The sequence below is a fragment of the Hyposmocoma kahamanoa genome, unplaced genomic scaffold (genome assembly GCF_003589595.1).
Source record: "Hyposmocoma kahamanoa isolate Upper Pololo Valley unplaced genomic scaffold, ASM358959v1 78, whole genome shotgun sequence".
NCBI classification, from domain to species: Eukaryota; Metazoa; Arthropoda; class Insecta; order Lepidoptera; family Cosmopterigidae; genus Hyposmocoma; species Hyposmocoma kahamanoa.
The window spans coordinates 14,483,405-14,509,863 of NW_020653945.1; the positions used below are offsets into that span (position 1 = coordinate 14,483,405).

Below are 26,459 nucleotides of genomic sequence, written 5' to 3' on the forward strand. Positions count from 1 at the left end.
TAGGCGATAACTCCGTGAACCTAGTTTGACGATTCTATTTTGTTGGAAAGTTTAAATTTGAAGAAAATATTCCACCTCCAAGAGTGGCAAACTAGAGGATGAATCCGGTTTCGCGCGCTTTCCGGTAGCCACTTTCAATAAAACTTGGCAAATATATGTAATTCCACGAACTTTTGGGGTCGGTGTTTTTAATATTCTGTACTGAGATTATTATCTCTTATCATTAATCCATATTGCCAACCGTCTCATATAACATTCCGAGACATTATATATTTGATTTTAATTGATTATTGAAAGCTAAATGAAATAAAAGCATTTTCCCATTAAACGTAAGATTTACATTAGCTAAATTAACATTATCTTTACATTCTTTCACAGTTTTAGAACGTAACGCGTTCTTCACTAACACGCGTGATTTATTGAGTAGCTTTGCTGTCGGTCTCGTCGAAACGTTCTATCCGTTCGCCTCAGCTGTACTTTATCTATTTCAACGACTCGATGCTTTGCTTGCGTAACGCTTTATATGTTGTATGAAAACACTTCAGTATGATTGATACGATAATAGAATTTATGAAATGGATGTTTTTTTTTTTAAACATTTTTAACATTGTTTTTGTTGTTTTTTATTTACCTGTTCATACATACTACGTTCACGTTATTTACTACATATTTTACATGTATCCTTAGTTTTACGTAATAGTGTTGCTTACGAATTTAGAAACTGACTTAAGATTGATCCCTATAATCATAGGACATTATTATAAAAAAACGTTTTATAGTCGATAAATATTTCAAAAAATCCACATTTTACGGTTACATGTATATATGCTGGATTTTATGACTAATTCCAGCGATACGATTCCATAAAACTCCTTTTTTGATATTCTCCGCTTCGATCGTCTGCCTTGAATTTATTACATTTCATCACGCAATTTTAACATTGGAAAATTAATCGATCGTTGCTGTACTTTTGTTTTTTTTTTGTTGATTTTGGCTTAAAACCAAAGTACATGTACAAGTACATGCCAAGTTCTAACTTGCCGCATCTAGTTCTAACCGCCTTTACCAGGCACTTCGGTTTCTAACCGTGGTTTTATCTCTAAAACTACATAGCAACCACATATGGAATGTACTTGAAATAATGTTTTTCAATGCAGAAATCATGTAATAATAAAGAAAGTAAAAAATACACTTTCTGGATAAACGTTTAGTGTAATATTCTGACGTTAACAATTTATACAAAAAAAAGACTCTTAAATGAATTGAGGCTATCAGCGCAAAAGTTGTGTAACCCAATGAAATGCATATAGAAGATGAATTTAAATGAATGAGCGATTTTGAATAACGAAATTCATTGTACTTATATATTGTTATCATATGACTAATGTGTAATTATTGACTTTTTATACATTAAAATGGCGTCCAAATATTTATGGACTTTAGTATCATTTGAAGCATAGTTACCAAACTTTTTGGCTCACCGCTCACTTAGGCAAGATAAAAAAATATCAACGCCCACCACCACAAAAAAACAATTGAAAACATCCATTTTTTATATTAACTTAAGAGGGAGCAGAGGAAAAATTCCTAATCTTCGATTTGATTTTACAGGGGTATATCCACTTTGAAGTTAAAAATAAAATATTGTATGAGTAACTACACGATATATTCAAGCATAGGCATAAATCAGAAACATAAAACAATAAAGTGTCCTCGAAAGATAAAAATTACGAAATGACCTCTAATTTTCACATTTTTTCGATTTATCCTCGAAATGCTACAGGTTATTAGAACAAAAATTAGATAATTAATTATATTTATGCATGATCGACAACTGTCACTACGGATTTTTGTTAATCCCTTTAGTTTTAGAGTTATTCCGCTAAAACGAATTTGGTGCTTTTAATGCGCAAAATTCAACATCTCCTGTCGCATGTCACGCGAACTTCAGGCATATATTAGTTTCACAAATTTGGGCGGAGCCAACGTCAAAACTTTTTTGGCATGCTCCCTCTTAACACCAAAAATCACTAGGAAAAAAATGTGTAGTGTAGTTTATATAGATAATTCCTGATAGCATCAACGCCCTCCAATTGCTTCCAAGGCCCCCTTAAGACTCTTCAGCGCCCACTTGGGTGCTGCCTACCGCCCTTTTGGGAAAGTATGATTTGAAGTATTATATTATAATATTATATTTTAGAAAAAACAATTATGTGGGTTATACCACTTTTGCGTTGACATCAATTATCAATCTGTGTTATTTTTTGCAAATACATGTACTTTATATTTTTGTCATTGTGAATGAGGAACACTATTAAGATTCTTATTTGCGTCAGAAATTTAGACGTTTACTCACAGAATCGCAATAAAACACGTGACGATTTGGTTTATTACTTACAATTCATAAAACGCGGCTAGCCATTATGACACGCCGATTTCATAACATTGAACTCCCCGTTGAGAGCAAAAGAAATGATTGATTACAGTTTGATAATAACTGACGGTCGCCGTGACTCATAATATGCAATCTGCAAACAATCTCCGTTAATCCATTTTATGTTTACAATGCCATCACATTCAAGATGTTACGTCGTTTTTAGATGCCAGCAAATGTTCACACTTGGATTGGAGTGCAGATACAGGGACATTAGGGATACGCAATTACCTACTTATCGTATCGTATCGTATATACTTGCAGCCTAGAACTATTTATTTTTTTATAAAATATAAGTGCGTATTTGACCTCCATCTCACCTGATGGAAAGTGACGATGAGGTCGACTATCGAGCATGCACACCTAAATTATGTCTATTCACTGTTGCCTTGAAAACACCCAAGTTATTACGTTCAGGGAACAAGTCTGCAGGCAGGGAATTCTACTCCATAGCCGTTCGCCATATAATCGTGGAAGCGTAACGCTTCGCGCAAATCTTTGGAATATCTACAACATTTGGTTGGAACCCAAGCCTACGCCTAGTCCCCCTGTCATCACAGAAGGCGGAATTAAATCGTGTAATTCCATCGCACACTCTCCGTGATATATCCTGTAAAATACCGATAAGCAGGCAACTTTACGGTGGTGTTTTAAGCCTCTTGGCACGGTTGTCAATTGAATCCAAAGTAGCCAGTTGATATGTAGCAGAGCCATCCCATAAGTGGCAGCAGTACTCCCGGACTTGTGCTTAGTACAGCTGAAGCAAAAAGTAACGCCTCACCTTGGAAAGGGTCCCAAGCTTCCATGCTGCATTTTTGGCCACGGATTCAATGTATCTGCCACAGACGTATATCTAGATAGACGGCGCAAGTGTACGTACTTCGCGTGCCCAAAGTAAGTGAAATTCACTTACTTGCCGCTGCTACTCTTCAGAACGCGCTCGGACGTTATCATGGATAAACACCAGTTGAAACACCAGGTGAAAAATGCATAATTGTGCCATTATAAACTGCAAAAGCACCATAACTGTTGGTAAAAGGGTAAACATGGACGTTTCCTTCCACGGGCAAGTGATTTTGTAATCAGAAGATGCATAATTTATTTTAAAAACAATTATTTTGGTTTTGTACGAATTTCGAAGAAACAAATATGCAACCGAGTGTATGTCTCATGATTTGTAATACATTGCGGCTTTTACATGGTGCGATATATTTGTGATCCTTTGTTAATACGCCATGAATATACATTTCTTTGGCCAAATTTAACATTTAGTGGTGTATACGTTAGGCAACACTGTTCTCGATTCGGATCATTTTAAAAACAGAGGGACGGAAATTATTATGACCTTAGCAAATATTATGTAAAATATTCTATAACTCTTTTGTTATAACGTTTAGTAACGGTTCGTTTTTTTTTTTAGTTTTGTAGTGTCTATTATCAGTAGTATCTGTTAATTCGATAATTTTTGCAACACGTTGCTTCGAATGTCCGAATATAGTGAGCAAATAATTAAATACATCGCCGGATATGTAGTATGAGTAATACAAAAAAATATATAATGCAAAGAATTAACAGCGCGCTGTCTTTACAAAAACCTGGAGTTGGTCATATGTATGAGTTCATTGCTTTCGAAAACGATGGTGGTCTAGTTTATTCCACCTAAGATGCTATCCAAATATGCAGAGTAGCAGAGTTATAAATCCGAGAAATAATAAACAAATTACAAAATTTCACACGAGGCCGTCATTAAGTAAGCCTCCTCTGATTAATTAGATTTTACCATATTTTGTCAGCAGTAACATTTTCTTGGTATTCATCAATTTGATCAATTACCAACAGAAAACCGTCTAGTAAACTTAATTAAAGGAGTCGCAAGTTCATATATTGACGTGCGTATTCATTATTTAATTTAATCGATATGATCTTCTATTAAAAAAGATGTTATACAATAAGCTCATTTTATTGGAAAGACAGTAATTACAATATTTGAAGTCGATTAAAAATTAAGTCTTAATTTTTTTAAGTAATCAACTTTTTTTTAAAAACAAGTAAAATAAAGGACTTAACTATGTTATTGTAGTATGTTTCTACAATATTATTATTACGACTACTTGTAATCAATAAATACACTGAACTAAAATTATTCTGTTTAGAATCGATTAATTGAATGGAATACGCATGTTTACGCGTGTTCCGTTCAATCAATCGATTTAGAGCGAGCGGAAGGAGGTTTCCATCACTAAATAGCTCTTGTGACGTCATAGTGTGTACAAAAAATGTGGCACGCTTGGTTTTCATACAAATTGCTGTACTTGCGGCGTCTATCTAGATATATGTCTGTGGTATCTGCCGAAGTTCAACTTGGATGACAGGTTCATTCTAAGTAGCTAGAGACAGTCGGCTATCGGTATGGATATATCACGAAAAGTCGGAGTCAGCTCAAGGGACCACTCAAGAAATCCGAGATCCAATTACAAAGGTCATTGGGAAGTCCATAAAAGGGAAGCTTACTTAAAAGGTTTGCGTGCCAGACCCTGTCAAAGGCTTTAGAAATGTCCAAAGATACTGCAAGTGCTTCGCCCTGCATTTCTATAGCCTCGCTCCGTATGTGACAGGCATACACAAGAAGATCCCCAGTACATCGCCCTCGTCGGAATCCGGTGATGACTGAGGAGATCGTTGTCTTCAAGGTACGATAGGAGACGGTTGTTGAGTACACGTTCCATAGTCTTGCAGAGTACTACGGAACTTGTTTGCTATCGTTCTGAAAGGATTTGTCATTTGGCATAAAGTTTTTGCTGATTGTTGCCCAGGGTGCGGTACGGGAAGGCTTCTTTCGTGTACCCAAATTACTTGATACCGATACTATTGAATTTTTAGAAATAAAAATTAAACATGTTCATAATAATTTTTATCTCCGTCTTCTTAAAAATCTAACTGTAATTATTTAACATTATCATTTAATAATAGATGGACTTATTATTATTTATAAGTTATTGAATTACATTTAGTAGTACAGTTGTATTGGTTGTTAACTAAAATATTTCCGAAGATTGTAGTTGTAATAACAATAAGTATTCCATAATAATAAAATTTTTACAAAACAAATTTCATTTTTACAAAAGCATGCAACATTAAAATTAAATTGTATTTAAACGAAATTTTAGATTTAAAGTTTTAAATTTAAATATAAGATTTTATATTTATTGCAAAGCCCATCTCAGGGCGTAGGCCTTCTCCATCCTGTGTCACTAGTCCCTGTCCGCTGCTAGTAGCGTCCACATTACTCCCGCCACCTGGGTAATGTAGGCCCGCCACCTTCGGTGGGGTCGCTCGTCGCGGCATACGGTTAAGTCGTGGTTACCAGTGGAGCACCCTCTTCCTCCATCTGTTGTGAACCTTGCCAGATATCTAGTCCGTCGCCATTTCAGACGACAAGCCATTTTTTTGCCGCGGCTATTATCTTTGTTTGCTTTCGAATACCTGGACTAGTTATTCTGTCTTTTATTTTTATGCGCAACATGTTTCTTTCCATCGCTCTGTGGAAGATTTGGATATTGTTTATTATTATTTTTGTTATAAACGTTTGATTGATAACCATAGAGCAATGTGGGTGTCACGATAGAGTCCCTTGCTTTCTGTTTAATTGAAATGTTAATATTATAATTTAAAAATATGAAGGTTGTAGATAGTAAATGAAACTATTTTTCCGGATTTAAATCGCGTATATTTGTTTTTTCAAACAAACCGACGGTCATCCGGACCCATGGTCACGGTTGACTGACTGTCAATTGTGTCAATTGTAAAGGGCCCGAAACGTAGGTTTGTTTGAAAAAACAAATATACGCGATTTAAATCCGGAAAAATAGTTTCATTTCCTATGTTTAACAATCGCGAAACCCTAAGAAATCGGTTGTAGATAGGTTTTAATAAGGAACTTTCAAAAAGCAATTGTATTTTAAGTATAAAACTGTGTTGATGAATAACGCATATGTTTACGTATACGCACACGTAAATTTCGCATCAGTCTGTTTCCACAAGATATCCAACCATTTTTTTATTAATAGTCACATAATACACACTTAAAAAAGTTTCCCTTACTCCATCCGGAAGTATGACGAAAACATCTCATGCAAACATGAAACAAACAAAACGGATCTTTTAAACAAACGTTTGTACGTTCAGCTAGTGTTGACGTGGTACTGAATCATTTGAAAACTGTTTGGACGTAAATCATTTGGAAATACTTGTTGCATTAGGTTAGGCATTTAGAATCGCAAGAAGTATGATATATTTGCTACCTTCCGTCGCAGAAATAAAATGTACATTTTAAATTGCATCATTAGAAAACCTTTGAAGCAAAATTTTGTAAGAATTTAAATACAGAAACATGAGACGACTTAGAAGTCTTCGAAATTGCATAAATCTTTTTCCTGAAATTTTATTTCAGTACCTACCTACTAACCTACCTTGACACAAGATTAAGGCAGCGATAATGCCTAATTTATTTCCCTAAAAAATAAACCTTTGTTGTTTCCGAGACTTTTAGTAGTACCCTAACCCCAGTTGATCCCATGAAGGCGTTCGATGTCTATAAAAAACAAGATCAAGAGGTGTTATAGTATAAGTAAGACGTGTGAGTTGGTGATTCTACATTTTGTAAATTCTTGGTGCATTAAAAAAATTTAGAATCACACATCACAGTTCTCCAACCCAACACTTACTGTGTCGTCGTCTCAAATTATTTTCCACTGTTTAATTACGATAGTGTTTGTTGCTAGGTCAAATGGCGAAACTCCTAATGCGAATATTTAGGAACTATGTTTGTGTAACATTGACCTGTAAATTTATCTTAGCCATTTCAATATATAGCCAGATATTGGCACTCAAAGTTCTTTTTTTCTTTAAAAAAAGTCAATTACGCTGATTCGCGCGAGTATTTTGGCTCGTATCTAGTTTGTACGTTACACAATTGACCATAAAGTTTATTATGCAATATACAATATCGTTACAAAAATTCGCTTCTATTCCGTTCCGCCGCAATATAAATTGAGCCTAATTATATATTATTGTTGCAGGGTGTTGGGGCCTACAGCAGTACTACAGCTGGCGGAGCGCGATGAACCGCCGCCGGCGAACACACGGCCGCTATATTCTCTCGCCATGCGAGGCGCCGTCATTTGTTTTTCCGGTTTCAGGAAAAAAGATGAACTTGTTAGTATTACCACTGAATCACCACCTGTGTTTATTTTCAGTAACTTAGAAGCTGAACAATATCAATGCTTACAACACGATGCTATCATGCAATTGTATTGGCAGATTGTGATTTAAATAACTAGTGTTGTTGTTTTGATAAATACTAAAATTGTCAAACATTAAATACATTTTTCATTTTATTTAACTCTTGCCAATTATGCCATTTTAGTTATAAAATCAAGTAACTGTTTTAAATATCATATGGATTTGTAAGTGGCATTGGTTGGGTAGAACTGGTTAAAAAAAATTCATCTTCAACAGACGTACCTGATAACTTTGATACACTACATGGGTGGATCGATCCGCAAAGACATGTCGAGTAAAGTGACGCACCTTATTGCGGCGGCGGCGACTGGTGACAAGTACCGATACGCGTCGGGCTTTGGTCTGCCCGTGCTGGCCCGCTCGTGGGTCGACGCGTGCTGGGATCGACGAGATGACCCCAGCTGTCTCGCTACAGATGATACTATTATTGTGAGTATGGCGTTTTAGCGAATACCAAAAGATTGTGGAAGCCAATCACGCTTACTCACAAATTAGGAAGTTCCCTGTGTAGGTACTATGAAAACCATTGGAACGAAATTTAATCCGCGGGTTCCTGGAACCAGACCAAAAACACTTTACCGTGGACCTCGCACTGCCCGCTGGGCACTAGATCGTCTGTACTTTTGATACTTTGACATCAATTACTTACAAGCATATTGTAGCGGGCGTAATTATTTGTGGTGAGGCTATGAAAGACCAGGTTATCACGAGATTTCAGTAAATAATTAAATTTTAAGCACACGGCGAATTTTTTAAGGGCAGACGACATTTACGGCGCCGTAGAGGCTCAATAAAACGTATTCAAAAGTTTACTGGCTGCGACTGCTTCTCGTTTAAATCACATTAACGCACATCATCTGCTCGTCGTCCGTGCATAAAAATACGCTGTGTGCATAGGCTCTTATAGTCATCTTATTCCAACATCGCTATAGGAAGTGTGAATGTACCAGTAACAAGTAAAAGTACGAATAAAATCTGAATAACATGTTTATAATATTATAAGTCATAACTTTCCCTGTAGTCTTTAAGCGCGTCATAACAAGTGAGATTTATTTCAACAATTAAATGGTTCTGCTTCTTTTCAGTTGAATGAAGGGTGCACGATTCAATCCTGATGATTATTTGTTTAGGGAGATTGTTGTATTACAGAAACAGCACAAGTTAAAAGTGTTCGCTGGTGCGAGGGTGTGCTTCGTCGGCTTCCCTGAGGACGAAACGCAGCACATGGCTGACGTCCTAGTCAACAATGGAGGGGGCACTTGTCCACTCGATGACCCAGACTGCACACACGTGGTGAGTACCGTATATTCTCTGTCAATATTAATAACTTGAGTAATAGGTTCGAAAGTTTTATATGAAAATTGTACGTTCGCACAGAATCTGGGAATTCATAATTAATTCTAATACTAGAACATTACCTTAAACGTATCGTCAGTCGTTTATACTAGAATATTTCACATACTTTTTTATTTATGTACAATGGCACATTTAGTTACTAATTTAGCATTATGAAATTAGCATGCATGTAGTATCCTTGGGAACACAAATCACTTATTTCGTTCTGCTACAATGTTCATTTTAATAATCAGCTATTTGGTTTATTTTATTATTTGTAGTTCATTCGTATTAATTTCAAACGAAGAACGCTTTTAGAAATATATGTCCCAATGTCAGACAATGTTTACTTAAAGTTTACATGTAAACATGACGTGTGCTCGTCACATGGCGGCTCAATGTCGGTAACATTCGAAGTTACATAAGCAAATAAAAAGATGTTAATATCTCATTCATTCCCTGCTAACCAGTTAGATATCTGCTTTGTACATTATTTCTAAGGTTTTTTATTTCACTGCCGCTAGTTTTGCCCCCAATTTTCGTACGACGACAAGCTCTGCGGGCGACGCCGCATTCCCATTCGTCCCTTCCGCACGGCGCAAAGTCGACCCATTGTTTTTTTCACCTATTTAGTTTTCATGTACATAACGTCACCGCCTTCATCACCCGATGTTATCAATCCTGTTACCTCACGTAGCTACACACTTCTTCAGCTTGTCATCATTACTCACATTGACCGTTGTCATAACATTGTTCTAATGTTTGTTTATGTTCAGCCAGTCAGTCACATTCCAATGTTTTACGTCCGTGAATGTAGCTTTATTAGCTTTTAGCACAAGTGCACTTTTTAAGATGTACTTATTACAACGTTTTGATATCACGCAATCTATCCACTATTACTTTTTAGTAAACTTTTATAAATCAATCGTCAATATTTTTTATCTTTAGACCAAATCGGCCAAAAATTTGAATTCGTACTAATATAGGGAGTCTTATGTAAATGCTCAAAAAAACTGACTGATTATATACGTCAAAATACCTGACAAGAATAGAACACAGCCTTTTCTAAGCAAACGCTTATCTGTGTCTAATTGCCTCTATCACGATAATAATAATAATTATCGTTGTGCATGTTTGTATTGGAATGGCTTCATTACATCATTGCGTGGTGTGTTCACACATGTTTCAGGTAATGGCCAATGGGGAGACTTTCGGTCGTTCGCTTATCCTATCACCTCACCCTAGTACACCCAGTTCCGCAAAACCGATCCGGGTTACTCCCAATCGCTCCCAGTCAACTCCCAAGAGTTCTATCTACCGTAGACTGTCTGCAAGGCTCTCGGGCCGCCGCTCAAGCTCAAATAAAGATAATGTTGATGCTAACGACGATCAGGTCCGCGACGAAAGAGAGCGGCGACTTCAAGTTGCCAGAACCAAAGTCAGAAATAAGCATACTTCGTCCAAAGACCAAACAGATAACTTCAGTATTAGTATTTTAGAAAATTCGCTCGCGGAAGACATGAGTCCCACCGATGACAAACATAAAAGTAGCTCTCACGTTGAGCATGTGGAGATACAAAGTTATAAATGTGACAAAGAAAATAAAAATGTCTCTCAAATCTTACAAAGTGCTATGAAAATGAATGTCAAAGATAAAAGAGAAGTATTTAGAAATAAATCTATGAATGTTTTTAATATAGTTGATTGCCTCACTGAGGCAGGTTCTTTACGTTCGTCATTGACGAAAAGTTTATGTGACCTGGACTCGAAGGACGAGCCAGGCTTTCTAATGCCCACTTCTACGGGCAGTAAGGAGTTGCAACAATCGACGACTACTATTTCCTCTGGGAAGAAAAGGAGTCGTAATTCGATGGACTCTAATTTTCAAATCAACTCGCTCGATTCTAATTTATCTCCGGATAAAGGCGAAGATAGCCACTGGAAATCCATTAAACGGTTGAAAATAAAAGATTCTTTCAAGTTTAAGAATAGACCTACAATTTTTAAGCGAACCAAAAAAGATTCTGTGTCCAAAAGCACAGGGGCTATTATAGTAGAACCAATGAGTCCAGATAGGGTCAAGCCCACTGACCCTGCGGGTGAATTCATTGCATCCACTTCTTCCCCTATCAGAGACGACGACAACACATCGATTTGCTCAATGAACACAAGTAAACAATCGGGCTTTTTCGATATATCTTTTGCGTCTATACGCAGCTCAAAAACTGTGAAGTCTGCATCGAAACTCCGTAGGAGCGTCAAGTCTTTCACTGCTTCCTTTAGAAGCGAAAGAAAGAAGAAATATGAGAAAAGATCCGACAGAAACACCGTACAGGTGGACGCATGTCATCTACCACCAGAACTAAAGAATGTTTCTACACCTAAGCGAGAGCTGGACGAAATGAATTTAGATATTTCACCTGTTCAAGTAGACACCGTGGACAGTACAGGCCTCGCCACTCCCTTGAGAAACACAGTCGAGATGGACGAGTTAGATGATTCTGTAGTGTTTAAGACACCTCAAAGTGTGTGGCTTCGTAGTCATCGGCATTCGATTTGCGGTGGCGCCGAGATGCGCGGCAGTATGCTTTCCGGCCCGTCCCCTGTCCCATCCCCCAGCATTTGCCGGCGCCGTGAGCCGCCGCCGCCCGCCTCGCCGCCCCCCACCCGCGACGTCCGCGCCATATCGCAATGCCATGGAATATCGCTGCCGGTACTAACCCCATTTAATTCAGTACTACTAAATGATAGTCTTAAGCTTGTCATGCCGTAGAAAATGTTTGCGACATCTAGAATAGAAGCGATTATATCGATGTGAAAGTTCCCCTGATCTATAATATGCCTTGCATGCCTCCAACGGCTTTAACAACAGACAAGTATTAAGAATCTACATAGGCTGTGCACGAAGGGGTGGGTTATTTTCTGTCTTCTTTTCTTCAAGAGTAATAATAAGGTGTTTCGGTGATGGTAATACGTCTCAAATTTTTATTTTATACTGATATTAACGTTTCACATCAGGTGGTTGACGAGCACAATACAGTGGTGGCCCCCGAATGCTCATCGCGGGTGCACATTGTCAAAGCTGAATGGTTTTGGGCCTCTGTACAGAATGAAGAAGCCCAGGATGAGAGAGATTATCTATTCAAAGACGTAAGTAAATGGATATTTTTTCTTTAGAATTTTCTAACCACAACATTTAAACAGAAGTCTGATAAAGTTTTGCTGTTGGTAGTATTTGGATGAAATGTCACGGCGATCGTCAGTGGGAGGCGCGACAGCGGCGACGGGAGCGCCTGAAGAGAGCGTATCAAATGCCGGGCCCGTGGCGAGCACGGCCGGCAGCACGCCCGCGCAGCTGCAACGCCTGCGCAAGCGGAAGTTGCGTGGCGGCGATTCCGCCCTGCACAAGCGTCGTTCCTCTGTCGGAGACGCTGTGTTGCTTAGCCTCTCCGGAAACCTGCTCGACTGCACACCTTCGCCTGATGGCAAGCAGCTACTTGAAGGTTAGTCCTTATATTTACATCAAAATTATGTTTTATGAAAACCAAACATTAAATGTTTGCGAAAACAGTACGCATTGCGTCACATTTGTACGCTATTGTCAAACGAAACAAAATGTTCAAAAATCATAACTATGCTATTGTTTTGCAAATGCCGGTGACTTAGAATCGGTAACTGCAGAAAATGCAACATCCATGAAAAATGTATTATTCATGTTCGAGTAAATATCTACTCTGAAAAGACTGTACGTAATCAAGTATAAAATTTTTCAGATTGCGAAACATAAAATGTATGACATTTTTATTCTCGGTGCGTTTTTGATAGCTGGATATTATTTATGTATTTTCAGAAACAGAAGTTCCCGACAATGTGGTACGGAAGCTTATGTCTCCTCGACAACAAGTCTTTATGGAATTACTTCAGACCGAGTCGAATTATGTTGGCATTTTACACACGATAGTTACTGTAAGAATAATTAACATTTTTTTTTCACTGTGCTGTCAGCAAGAGTATTTAACTAGTATATCCTCGTTTCAGATGTTCAAACAACCCCTAGAAGAAATGGCCGAGGAGGACAGTAGTAATGGCAAAAATCAAGCTCTGCTCAATAACACTGAACTTAAAATTATATTTGGAAACTTACCGCCTATTTATGAATTACACCAGTAAGTTTGCATTTATTTCTAGCATTAAAAATTTTATGAACCTCGTATAATCTTCAAAATCACTGATATTAAAACGCTACAACACCTAAGGCGAAGTATTTGAACGCGAACCTGGACTTTAGGATGTGAGATGTGACATTATAATTGAAATTTCCGGAACCGGCCGGAACGCCTCGACAACCTTCGGGATGCTTCGGCAGTCTTAACTTTTCGATTGATTTGAATAGAGGCGCTAGCAATGTAGCGATGTTTCGACGGCACGGCATGTCGAATGCCCAAGAATAGCGCTGCATATTTGCCATCAATGTTCGCTAACATGTAGGGACGCCGAAGGATCCCTTGCCGTACCGTCCTGCAAATGGGCGTCGGGCCTTGGTCACTGGTTAGCCGAATCGTGACACACTATCACGTCTAATCTCCACAATTGTATATAAATTAATGTCTACAGGCGAATGTTGGAAGACCTTCGATACACACAAACGCACTGGAATGAGGAACTAAGCATCGGGCGGCTAGTGCTCAAGTACACACCTGATATGGTAAAGGCATACCCACCGTTTGTCAACTTCTTCGAAAACACTAAAGAAATGCTGCAACAGTGCGATCGTGAGAATCCCAGGTAAACATACCTTAAGACAATGTAATTTAGAAAGCTCTTTTTTCACCTAGCCTAAACAACTTGCCCTATAAAAGACATGGATTGGAATTACGGTACTATTTTTCTTGATTATATTAATATTGAAACCCTATAAATATTAACCCTTTAAATGCCGGCCGATATAATAGTTGTTTACACCCGTACGAACATGCGGTTAGATTTGCTATTGATATCGATCGATTCTCAACGCTTGTAAAAGATGAAGAAAGATTAACCTTAGAACCTTAATTTTCTTGTTGTCTATAATATTTGTTATTTAGATATGTATACTCGAACTACTGTCTGAACTGCCCATATAATTCACTCACCTCACCCATGTAACACATTCCGTGTAATTAATGACTAGTCTGTGTTGTATACTCGTACAAATAAACAAATACGTACAACATTATGGGCAGTATATCATGTTTTGCAACATATTTACATGCCTCATAGCTTATAACAAGTTTATGTTAAGTGTTCAAAGTACGAAAGCTTACAGTTCTAATATGAACGTCGAAATAACTACACCCAAAATGTATTGAAAGTAGTTAAACTGGCTGCCTCATAATAAACAAACCCGATAATTAAGACGTAAACGTCGTCATACATTCTCAAGTTCATTATCTTATTTTCAGATTTCATGCATTCCTGAAAATCTGCCAGACCAAGCCTGAGTGCGGGAGGCAAAGTTTACAGGAACTGTTAATAAGACCAGTGCAGCGATTACCTAGTATCAGTTTATTACTCGATGGTGAGTACGTTTATTCTCCCCTTATGTCGAGTAATGAGATAATCTCATGGCCCCGCTTAGAAATAGTGGGTAATACAGCGCCGTATAGCTTATCAGTCATATGAATTATCACTTAAACGATTTAGGCGAATTGGTCTCTGGTTGCGTAGACTTTGAAGCGTGTGAGATAAACGAGGAGAAATTCATTGCACGACGTTTAAACATTTATCTCTTGGAAATAAAATGTTTTCTGATATTGTAAAATAATCTCATATTTATTTATGTTCTCTTACTGTAAGAAAATTTGATTGAAGTATCTCCAATAACTACCGAATGAACTGATTTTTTGATTTTTCGTAGATGAAATGATTATGAAAAATATGACTAAAAAATGACAATTTTGCGCAACTTTGTGACTTTTATATCGAGTGAAGTTTAGCCAATCGTTTTTTGGACTCTATACCTCACTGTCTCTATTTTCATTATCAATAAAAAAGTTGTCTTCGCATTGCTTAATGTCGAGAAACGATTTGACACATTTCGTGTGTCAAAGCGTGTATTTTGAGTACCATCCACTTCACCAACATAATAAAACCTGTATGTTGGGCATTCCCCGGAGTGCGATGTATATGAATTGATGATACCTGTCTGTGCCGAGTTTGCTTTTACGTCGAATCAATTTAGGAATTTTATCAGATTTAGTATTCTGAATTATGTACTGGAGTAGTAGTCACTTGTGTTTCTGTAGTACTGAAGTACAGAAAATTGTTCAAAATATTTAAAAATTCTCTACAGTAGGCAATTTTTTTGGGACATGTAAAATAACAATAAAATATTGCAGATATTTTAAAACATACCCACAAAAACAACCCTGATCACGGTGCGCTAGTGTCAGCATTAGCAGGACTGCGGGAAGTGATGTCGCATATCAATGAAGACAAGCGGAAGACCGAGGGCCAGTTGCAGATGTTTGACATCTACAACGATATTGACCAGTGTCCGGTAAGTGTACTTTTAAATTGCACACTCTACTAGTGGCGTCCCAAACCTTATCCATGAATTAATACCTCTACCAAGAGACGTTAGTCTCCCGCATCGAATTGCTTACTGCGACCCTTATTCCAAGCGCATAGCCGCTTCAGAACATTTCGGTTGGTGGTCACTTCATCGTAACTTGAACACAATCGAAATGTGTCGACCTTAAGAGCGTTTGCGCACTACGTCCGATTCGCAACACTACGAACTACTCTCGATCTCCGTCCGACATCCGTCCGAAACAATTACTGTCAAATAAGTAATATTCGACAAAATGAAAAGACAGGTATAAAGTATGAAGCTTCATTCGCATCACGCGTCTTTTCATTTGGTCAAGTATTGCTTATTTGGCAGTAATTGTTTCGGACGGAGATCGAGAGTAGACCAGTTCCGTATCCGAGAAATGACGGTCCGAAATGTCACAGGAGTCATTTACAAGCGATATTCGTATTTTGTCGGATTTGAATCGGACTTATTGCACAAATGACATCCCAAGTGGGTCCCATTTTTCTTGATTTGTATAGTCCCGGGTTCGGAACGAATACTATAAGGAACTCGTGACCGTTTTGGGAAGTATACAGTTGATATAACCGAAAATAGCAATATTGTTTTATTACAGGCTCACCTAGTATCATCACACCGATCGTTCGTATCGCGCTGTGAAGTAGTGGAATTGTCCAAAGAGCTCTCCGGCAGAGGAGACCACCTAGTACTGTTCCTATTTACAGATACCATGGAAGTTTGCAAGAAACGATCCAAAGTGAGTACAAGGATCCGCAAATATTAAGCTTGGTTGTCATGTGTCATGCATGTAGTATATCATACTATCTTGTAATTGACAATTAATGCATCTTGTCTCTCACACCTTTTGCTGAGAAAATAATGCTTAATTTCATGAATAAGAGACTTACCACGATAGCGCTGTTTACAGCGTTTGTCGACATCAACAGACCTGTCAATCAAAGAAAGTAATTATATTATAACTCTGCATCATTGGCAGAGTTAATCAAAACTTTTCCGGCCTTTTCAAAATGTGTATAATGTTTGCAGGGTTTCAACAGTAAAAGCCCGACGAACGGAACTGGCACGATGAGGTTAGGATCGAGCAAACCGTATCGGCACATTTCACTTATGCCGCTCAGCACCGTTAAGCGTGTCGTGGATATTAGGGAAGCTGAAGGTACGTATTTTTAATTAAAATTTATTTTTTATTGAAGCTACACATATACACTTAATGCTGAACGTAACACTTGTATCTGCAGTAAAGCCGCACTGTTGTGTTTCGTATTGCAAGGTAAGCAGGTGACTTATGCTCTCGTTCCAGTGGTCGATTTTGAACCTCAGTTAACCGCGATATCTCAGTTGTCAACCGATTCGATTTCATATCGTACGATTTTCTTTAATTCATAATAACCGAAATCTCGCCTGGCAAAAGCTAGCCACTCTTAAAAGTTTTGAAACGTCCTTGTTTTCGTCGATATTTAACGGTAACTTGTCGAGTGGTCTGGTTAAGTTCATCGATTCTTAAAAAAAAGTGTTTTTGCGTGCCTTGCCTATTAATTAGAGTCTTTGAAATAAGCTCGTGTGAGCTAATATTGTGCCGTGGAGTGCAGTGATCTTATGTGCAGAATAAATTCGTGATGAACACGCAAATTACTGCAATGGGGTCTGTTGCGGCTGCAGCTCCCAGACTAGAAAATATGAGATGATTAGTCGTCTTTGATTACTTGGAATGATAGTATCTTTAAATTAATCAAGTAATTTTTCATTATTTACAGCCATAATAATCTTATAGTTTATTATAATTATTAATACAAGGTCGAACACTTAGAAAAAGATCCATCGACCCGGCAAAAAAGAATTGAATGTCGTGGTGGGGAAACATCCTGACAATAATCTTGTTAAAAATTAGAATATAATAAATAACAAGTTTTGGTTAGTGCAAAAGTAAAGATCCGATGTATAATGTAGTATTTGGTAAAGGTTGTTTTTTTACAATAAAACTAAAGTTTATTGTTTTTTTAATTCTTTGTATTAAGAAAAGACAAAAGTTTCTGGTTCAACGCAAAAAGTACGTGTGAAATTCTATTGTTTGTTTTAATAAAATCTGGTATTTATGAATATATTAATTTATTTAAAAGTAAGACTAAGGTGTTAAAATTTTTTAAACCTTTATTGACTCAAAAATGTCCATAAAAGGATTTTTACCGGCTAACTTCGTAAAAGCAACATGAAATCTAATCGTACCGATATCGTATTCGAATCGAAAGTTCACCACGAATGTTCTGAATAGCTCGAAATGGAATCTTCGATTTAAGAACAATATCCCATCGAATGATTCGGTTAAGTATGAAGAGTTCTGGATCATGCTGCAGCGCTGCAGCATAGGCAACGCAATCGCTGTATTAAGTGGTCTTAGCGATACCCACTTGCGATTATCATAAAAAGTAAAGCATAGTATCGTCAGAGAACAAATAAGTAACAAGAACGGACACTCTCCGCCCCTAGCTTTAGATACCGCACCACGCCCCGCACATTGACCGAACGACAACAAGGCTGTCGGCGAGCCGTTTTCGCACTAAGTCGGCTTTGATATTTGAATGTAGTTTTCATTTATTCATTATGAAATTTATACGTTAATATATAACATTATTTTACGTTACTATTTCTAAAGGTCGTGAATTGTTTGAAAGATGAAACGAACTAAGTGAAGAAACTTATTGATTATCACTAATCACAAAAACAGGTTTCTTACCACGGTATGACTTCTTTTTACGTTCCCTATATTTCGGAATGGTTGCACTCTCCATGGCCACAGGTTAACTCATGAGTCACCCGTGACCATGGAGCGTGCGAGTAGTAGTAGAAAATAAAAAGAAGTCATACCGTGGTAAGAAACCTGATATTAGTGATTTTCATTTAGTGAATAACCACGAAAGTCTTAAAATCTATATAAAAAACTTATGTCTGAGACTCATTCAATTATTGTTTTCTCTAGTGCAGAGTAATATATAATACTGATTTATAATGTCAATATAATAAGACGCCATAACTTCGTGAGCTGGACAAGGGTTCTCGAATTTTCAATTTGTATTGCCGATAAATATTACGTTGTGAATATACCTAATTATTAACTAGGTAATGATAAACTTGGAAACGCAATTTCAAATACTTTGGTTACTTTATTTAAAGGTCCAAAATATAACATTTTAAGTGCTTTTAATATATTTTTTAAATAAATCTTCAATATTGTTCTAGTTAGTGGATTAATGAAAAATATAATATTATATCGATGTAAATACCTACGTAATGAACATGTGTAATTATTAGGATTCTATAATAGAATTATAGATAACAGATTCGTATTAGAATTTTCGCTATGTTGCCGCTCTGATCACGTAATGCAATAAATAGTACGAGAAAGTGATGGGTAACCCTGCCACTTTACGCACACATTTGCAGCGTGTGCAGATACCGCCTTGCTGTATGTAGTAGTAGTAGTAGGTAAATAATTTTCGACCGTGGTATGGAGTGTCCGGGGTGTGGTATCGTAAAAAGAAAAGGACTGTTGTAGTTTTAAGTAGTGTTATTGAACTTTTCAATGTGTAATATTCGTAGATAGTCAAGAGGTACTGTGTGTCAAGTAGTGACCACAACGAGCGACTGCTTCGACATACTGACTTTTTTTTTCGACATTTCAGTAAAAGCCTTGTGATTTTGACAATGTAATTTGCCAGTTCTGAGGACGCTGTCATAGTTGCCGTTCGGCGCTGGGCTACTATCATTAACAAAGTGATAACCTATCTTAAAGTTAATAAAACTTAATATGTTTAATAATACTGTTTGTTTAGATTGTCACAATGTATTCGCGCTAATGTGCCGGAGCAATCAAGAGCTAAAAGAGAAGCTATACTCGTTTATGATTACCGACGAGACCGTAGACAAGTCGCACTTTCTCCGTCAACTCTGTCGGCAGATGGCCAACACTGTCTGCAAAGCTGACGCAGTGAGTAACTGATTTTATTCTCCAAGTGTAGTATTTAATTATTTTTTTTTTAACACAACATAGCCCCGCACTAGGGAAACCCTGTGTCGCGGGTGCTATGGACACACACATAGACAACCACAAATTACACCCAAACTCACGAGATAAATAAATGTAGGCCATATAAATATTTCTCCCGGCCCGGGAATCGAACCTGGGACCTCTGCGTGGCAGTCCGGCATGGCAACCGTTCGGCCACTGAGGCAGTCAAATTAATATTGTGTTTTCTTGTTAATATAGAATTGTAAAAAACATTATTCATATTTAATTGCTAATAAAGGCCACCCTTAGGAAAATTTGAACTTTGTACGTATTTCTATACGTACGTCTAACTTTATAAGTTTGTGTTATAAAAGATAAACTATTTCCATCTTTTAGCTACGATCAAGTTCTTATGTTTTCGCGATTGTTACACATAGGAAACGAAACTATTTTGTTTTTTTGTTGTTTATGTTTAACCCGTTAAAAAGGACCCAAAACGTTGACCATGGGACCTGTAAAGGGCCCGAAACCGTGGCCAACTGTGACCATGGGACCTCGTAAAGGGCCTGAAACGTTGGTTTGTTTGAAAAACAAATACATGCGATTTAAATCCGGAAAAATAGTTTCATTTCCTACGATCACTTAACTACAACACACACAAATAACTTTTAAGAAACAGTTACGAAAATAGATTATTACTGTTTTTCGTAGGACAAATTCCTTGCGTGCTTAGAATCGCATCAGCTCGACATCGACACAAGTGACTTAGCGCTGAGCACGCTCTCCAAAGTTTCCAAATTCGCAGCTCGCACCAGAATCAAGGTACTCTTTCGAACTTTTCATTAACACACATCTTAGTTTATTACCTTACAGAGCCATCAACTCACCTGTGATATTAGTGATCTCGCTAGTATCTTTTCAAATTTGCTAGTAATTGACCGTTCATTTTAGCAGTTAAAGTGGCGGCTCCTTCCTAGTTCCTTTTTTGCCCTGTCACAGTTAAGTCGGTGGCACTGCAGCTATAAGTAATTTAACTGCTTTTTGTATTTAGATAATAAAAAGGCTAGTGTAGCGAGAGCTACATCGACAACGCACTGGGCACGCATTAAAGATGCTATACCTCTTATTAACAACAAAGCGCAATTAAATTGTACAAAAAAGTAGTTATAAATTAAAGTACAAAGAGCAATCAAATTACATGAAAAAAATGTGTGACATAAATATTCCAAAAAATATATTTACAGAATAATCAAGCATGATATGATATCGATAGTTTATAGGTTTGTATGTAGCTTAGCTTGAATTAGAAATAACAGATAATAACTATAAAAGTAACTTGTAAGTGTCAAGAGAAATGTTATGGCAAAAGACTTAATTATGTCTTATAAGTGTAACTAAGGCATGAATGTAGTTTGATCTTGACGTCACTGATTAATAACAATCAGTCTACATTGAATCATACATTCATTTCAATTTCAAGAATCAATCGGGTTTTTAGTTAATAATTGATGATTTTACCTCATCCTACTTATTTCCAATTATTTGTTGATTGATTTGTTATTTTACTAGATTTTAGATAAGAGCACTTGCACATGTTGTATCTTGGGGTATTATAATAACTTAATTTTCGGTATTGTACAAATGCAGTCGAATAAAGCTTCGGACATCTGTTTACGTTCAAATTTATAACATATAATCTGAAATTGTTTACTTGTATTAGTAATAAAACAGGCCAAAGTTTCAAAGAACGAGTAAACGTAATCAAATGTCGAAGATACTATAATATTGGTACATCTATTGTGTTGGTAGTGAGCGTATAGAGTTGGTATAACAGAGTATATAGAGCGAGTAGTGGACGGTGGTTGTGTTGTAGCTGGAGGCGCTGGCCGGGCTGAGTGGCTGGCTGCGCGCCGACTCCGCCACCGGGCTGCTAGACACATGGGTATTGCGCGCTCACTTACTCGCACAGGTCTGCTCTCAGCTCTCACGCCACACTCCTCGCCCGTGTGCGCCCGCGCCGGGCTGACTTCCGTCCATCACTAATTTATCATCCAAACACTGCTTCCTGTGTTTTTCTGGCCTTCTGGCCAAACCCAAAAAACAGAATTGCCTTTGACTGTTTTCCCAATGAATTCAATGTAGATTATGCGTTTTGATACACCTCTCACGTTTTATGTAAATAACAGTCAAAAGTCTTTCTACATTCTTTCAAACTCTTAATTAATAACTTACCATCTGAAGTCTTATTCATTGATCATCGTCAATTCATCAGGTTTTCGGAACTTATTTATAAGTCGCATCGTAATTACACAGGAATCAGTGTTACCAACTTATATTTAAAGATATCATTGCTTTCACCAGTGAGTTACATAAGCTTTTTAATAAATGAAGCATCATTGTAGCATTGTGGGATGGATGTCTAAAGATCCTCTTTGCAGATACTAGAGGAGGTTCTGAGGAGTGGAGGTTTGAATTAATGCTTCGCTTCGACTCATTTGTGATTAACAGTTTTCTCGTGAGCGTGCCATACCTAAGGTTAAGGTTGTGAGGGTACATTCTTCCGTAACCTACATCTGTGTAATCTACATTATTGTCTTTCTCTGTATTCCATTTATGATCATCATCTTACTGACTTCTAACCTTTAGCCTCACTAACAAATTTATTTATTCAACGTTTTTATTATTTACTTGTTTCACTCTTCCAAAAACACGAGAAAATTTTTTTTTTATTACATTGTAAATACTTTGCAAATTTTGTATGTACTGTAAATATAATGTTTATTTTAGCATGAAAAATCAAATGCCACTTTATGAGGCGTTATCGTACTATGGTATGATGTCGGATCGATATTCGTAGCTACGAATTGTGTACAATTTACTCGATTGTTAAAAATGTGTTGTGATATTGAAAAATGTTTCAATCGCATATCGAGTTTTTAAATTTAATTTGGCTTAAATGTCATTTATTCCTGAACAAAATTTAGTGATGGTGACGGTGTGTTGTCATTATTTAAAGTGTCATCCAGTCAATGTTTACCCATTCATCTGGAGACTCGCACTTATATGAATATTACATAAAGTGCCAACTTCTGTCGTGTGTTTAGCAACCGAAACTGGATGCATTTTTCGGTCGAAAACTTATTAATCAGTATTACATGCAGGTCGGTCGGGCGCTATCGTTCAATAAGACACCGTCAAAGCTGAAGCGTGCCATGTCCTCCATGATTTCACCGTTCGGATCGCAGTCGAACCTAACGCCTGCTTCACAACTCGCGCAGATGCGCCTTGCCTCATGCAACAATATCAACGTAAGTGTAATTTATGTCTACATTTACGTCTGTGACTCATAGTGACTTGGTGACCCACTTTTTACTGATCGTTTTTTTTATACAGGAGATGGGCACTAGCGGCGGCGGCGGGGCAGAAGGAGGCGGTGGCGAAGTGCAGCTAGTGGCGCCGTTGTCGGTGCAGCCAACGCGCAAGGCGACCGCGGGTGCGGCGGCCGCGCTACGCCGCTTCTGACGCTCTACCTCGCGCCGCGCCTGACGCACGCACAATCCCTAGTCATACCGGCAACGACACCCGAGGGCTGCGTTGCCACGCGCCCCTAATACGCTCCAGTCAGCCAAAGTTTTTAAGCGCCTCCGACGAAAAGACATTTTTAAAGTTTCGACAGTGACATATCAAAGTCTCGAACGTTGTGATATGATGGGACTAAAGAACTAATTGTTACGTTTTAGTCTTTTATATGGATCATATATCCATTGACTTTCGCTAAATTTTAAATAATCCAGTGCTAATCAAAATGTGGAAGGGGGATGTGGCAATTGATCATAATTTATTCTTTTAAAAAATGAAAAGGGCGAAGCCTATTAAAATTGTGTGCTTTGGAGTGCCTTCGATATAAAAGGAACGAATTGTGAGCAGGTTTCGGAACGAAATAGTATTATTACGTGGTTGCTAAAGCTAAGTTGAAATCGAATACTAGTTTAAAGATGAAAACAAAGATATTCAATCAATACTGAAATTACGAAAATGTTTAGTACTATGATTCAACAAGAAATGTAAATAAAGTCCTGGTTAATCATGATCACAAATCCACTGTAGAGACATCATACTACATTATTTATCGAACTATTGTATAGTTGTATTACTGGAGTCCCAGTGAAAAATACCCTCTTAAGCAGCTGGTATCTATTTGAAAATAAAGTTTCAGATAATTCTGTATGTCACGCGCCAATAATATTGATATTAATTATTTTAGTCGTGAAAATAATCTGTACATATTGTGATATTTTAATTTAATCGTGAGATAGGCATTGTAGGTTAAAGTAGTGATGTATCGACATTATCCGTCTGCAGTTGATTCGAGCGTTCCTAATGCCTTGACGTTTGTTATGAATGGTTAGTTAACTGAATGCCTAATTGTCAATTAAGGTGACTGTTGCCGTACAACGTTGTTGTTGGAGTAGCGTGTTTTTCAGTTCGAGCCCTCCGCCTCTTATGTATACAAGGCTGTTTGCGGAGGCTGGAACACGACGCGTTAATTTCATTGTTCTAATCTAAATTAAGGCGAGTCTCACTAAAGGCTATTATTTCAGCGAACATCAGTGTACCGCATGTCAAGTGCATTGTACAAAGATATATTTATAAATATTTTTAAATGATTGATAAAATAAACATTTATTTTCAATCAATGGTCTTTTTATTTAATTACCATATATCTGGCAGGTTTATGAACAATTAAAACAAAGGATTATGCTTAAGATATTATGTATTTGTCATGAAATCCAGTTTTACATACACCACTATTTTCGTTTTGGCCGTAAAAAAACAAGCGCATTGCGGCAAGCACGCAAAGGGACCGATATAACGACACAAATGACAGGAATTAAGGCCAAAATCATAAATCTGGATGGAATCTCAGAGTTTGTTAATACTACTATTTTGAGGATTACAAGCAGCTGAAAAATAAAAAAGTAAGTTCAATGTACCGAGTCACAATATATGTATATAATTATTTTAAACATAATTAGCTTGTATTATAGCCAGGCCGTTGAATCAGCAGCGGTGACGGCTTTAATCTATATTGATCTATGATGTATACATAAATGTAACGTCATATTATGCAAAGCAGAGAATAATCGTGTTACCCACCATGCAAATAAATGGTAAAATTTGCCATTGGATACCAAGTCGTGATGCGCACATATTTTCCTCCGTGGCAATGTGCATATCCGAGACAAAGTCATGGCTCCGATATGCATATAAGAAGCCGAAACTCTCGAGGGCACAAATCAATGGCATGCATAAACCCGACATCAAAGAGTCCACAGCTTCTAAATACGCTATGCCTCCCTGCGGATTTCAATTATCTTTAAAATGGATCATAGCAGGTCTTGTACATCTCATACATAATGAATTGTTTATTAAATACACGTCGTATTCGATAAACAAAAAACTTATTCAATGGATGCAAGCAATTATATTAAAGATACTCAAGTCATATAAATATTTCGCATATGCTTTTTAACCGACTTCAAAAAAAGGAGGAGGTTCTCAAGTCGACTGTTTTTTTGTATGTATGTTACGTGATAACTCCGGTATTTGTGAACCGATTTTCAGGATTCTTTTTTTGTTGGAAAGAGGTTACCTCCAAAGTGGTCCCATTCCATTTTTAAGAAAATCATCCACCTCTAAGGGTGGCTGATCGCGCATGAACATTCATTTTCATAAATAGCGCCTAAATTTTACTTAAGAAGCAATTATTTTAATGGATGGTTTTGCTATTCTCCAATTCAAGGCGTATTTCTCTCAATGTACTTTGAGTAGTGAGAACCGATTTTTATTATATTTATGTCGTCCTGTATAGTGGCGAACTAGGGGATATTTCAATAAAACTTGGCAAATAGATGTAATTCCACGTACTTTTGAAGTCGATTTGTTTAGTATTCTGTACTGAGATTATTAGAATCGAAGTATGATGGTGGCATACTTTTGAAGTCGGTTTGTTTAGTATTCTGTACTGAGATTATTAGAATCGAAGTATGATGGTGGCATGAAACGGTTTATATCAAAACAAGTGCAGTACACAAAAATGCAGATATTTGTTTAATAGTCAACCCGTTCAAAATCACCAAGTTAAAGGTAAATAAACCGTGTCTCTTGTTTATCCGATTATCTCCAACCTATAATAATTTATAAACTTTAGAGTACTCATAAGTTAAAAGAGGATGTAACGCGCGAATGGTTCACCCAATCTCAACACGCCCATTAATTTCAATGATTAGCAAAAATTGTAATATTCATAATACAAGGTTACGGAGTCCTGAACCATTGTGTAGAAAACTACCTTTGAAGAAACGTATTATGCACCTATTAAACAACTGGAGGTTATTAGACGTGAAACCATGAATATCTTTTGACAAATTTTAGATCTAAGTAATTATTATCTAAATACAGGCTGTCTGGTAAAGAATGGATAAGCCTGCAATGCCTTACAGTGTAACTTAAAAAAAAATACAAAGACTAGTTATATTCCAAGTGGTATCTAAAATATGGCTTTTTTTCTTGAAAATGATTTACCTTTTTTACGTTTTTGTTCACCACGATCACAAAAAAATGAATTCTTTCCATTTTTTGATAGTTTAATACTCTGCATTGACTTAGATAGATTAGATTATTTAGATTAAATAGGTAGTAAATAGAATATTGCACTTTTTTAAAATAATAATATTTTTTTAGTGCATTTTTTTCTATTTCAGTAACTTTAAACGTCTTAGGTATAAAAA

General features: G+C 37.1%; 2 protein-coding genes across 11 annotated transcripts in view; one reads left to right on the forward strand and one right to left on the reverse strand.

The window, feature by feature from the left end:
* The window catches only part of LOC113232848 (protein ECT2), a 37,349-nt gene extending 13,014 nt beyond the window's left edge, over nt 1-24,335 (forward strand). For 2 of the 6 annotated variants that reach the window (XM_026467698.1, XM_026467700.1), the window contains 18 exons: nt 7,513-7,648; nt 7,952-8,164; nt 8,885-9,028; nt 10,260-11,783; nt 12,089-12,220; nt 12,303-12,573; nt 12,921-13,036; nt 13,109-13,236; nt 13,685-13,855; nt 14,512-14,627; nt 15,448-15,608; nt 16,261-16,401; nt 16,692-16,821; nt 19,493-19,647; nt 20,380-20,490; nt 21,542-21,637; nt 22,830-22,976; nt 23,062-24,335. In XM_026467698.1, the coding sequence (XP_026323483.1) occupies nt 7,513-7,648; nt 7,952-8,164; nt 8,885-9,028; nt 10,260-11,783; nt 12,089-12,220; nt 12,303-12,573; nt 12,921-13,036; nt 13,109-13,236; nt 13,685-13,855; nt 14,512-14,627; nt 15,448-15,608; nt 16,261-16,401; nt 16,692-16,821; nt 19,493-19,647; nt 20,380-20,490; nt 21,542-21,637; nt 22,830-22,976; nt 23,062-23,190 (4,021 nt within the window). In that variant the 3' untranslated portion in view covers nt 23,191-24,335. The remainder of the gene's footprint in view (nt 1-7,512; nt 7,649-7,951; nt 8,165-8,884; nt 9,029-10,259; nt 11,784-12,088; nt 12,221-12,302; nt 12,574-12,920; nt 13,037-13,108; nt 13,237-13,684; nt 13,856-14,511; nt 14,628-15,447; nt 15,609-16,260; nt 16,402-16,691; nt 16,822-19,492; nt 19,648-20,379; nt 20,491-21,541; nt 21,638-22,829; nt 22,977-23,061) is intronic. The other 4 variants (XM_026467699.1, XM_026467701.1, XM_026467702.1 and 1 more) reach the window with 4 other exon arrangements.
* A 107-nt stretch (nt 24,336-24,442) lies between these two features.
* The window catches only part of LOC113233169, a 12,344-nt gene continuing 10,327 nt past the window's right edge, over nt 24,443-26,459 (reverse strand). For 4 of the 5 annotated variants that reach the window (XM_026468187.1, XM_026468186.1, XM_026468185.1 and 1 more), the window contains 2 exons: nt 24,826-25,026; nt 24,443-24,632 (listed from right to left, as the gene is read on the reverse strand). In XM_026468187.1, coding sequence (XP_026323972.1) covers nt 24,477-24,632; nt 24,826-25,026 — 357 coding nt within the window. In that variant the 3' untranslated portion in view covers nt 24,443-24,476. Of the gene's footprint in view, nt 24,633-24,825; nt 25,027-25,678; nt 25,857-26,459 lie in introns of those variants that run through there. The other variant, XM_026468188.1, reaches the window with a different exon arrangement.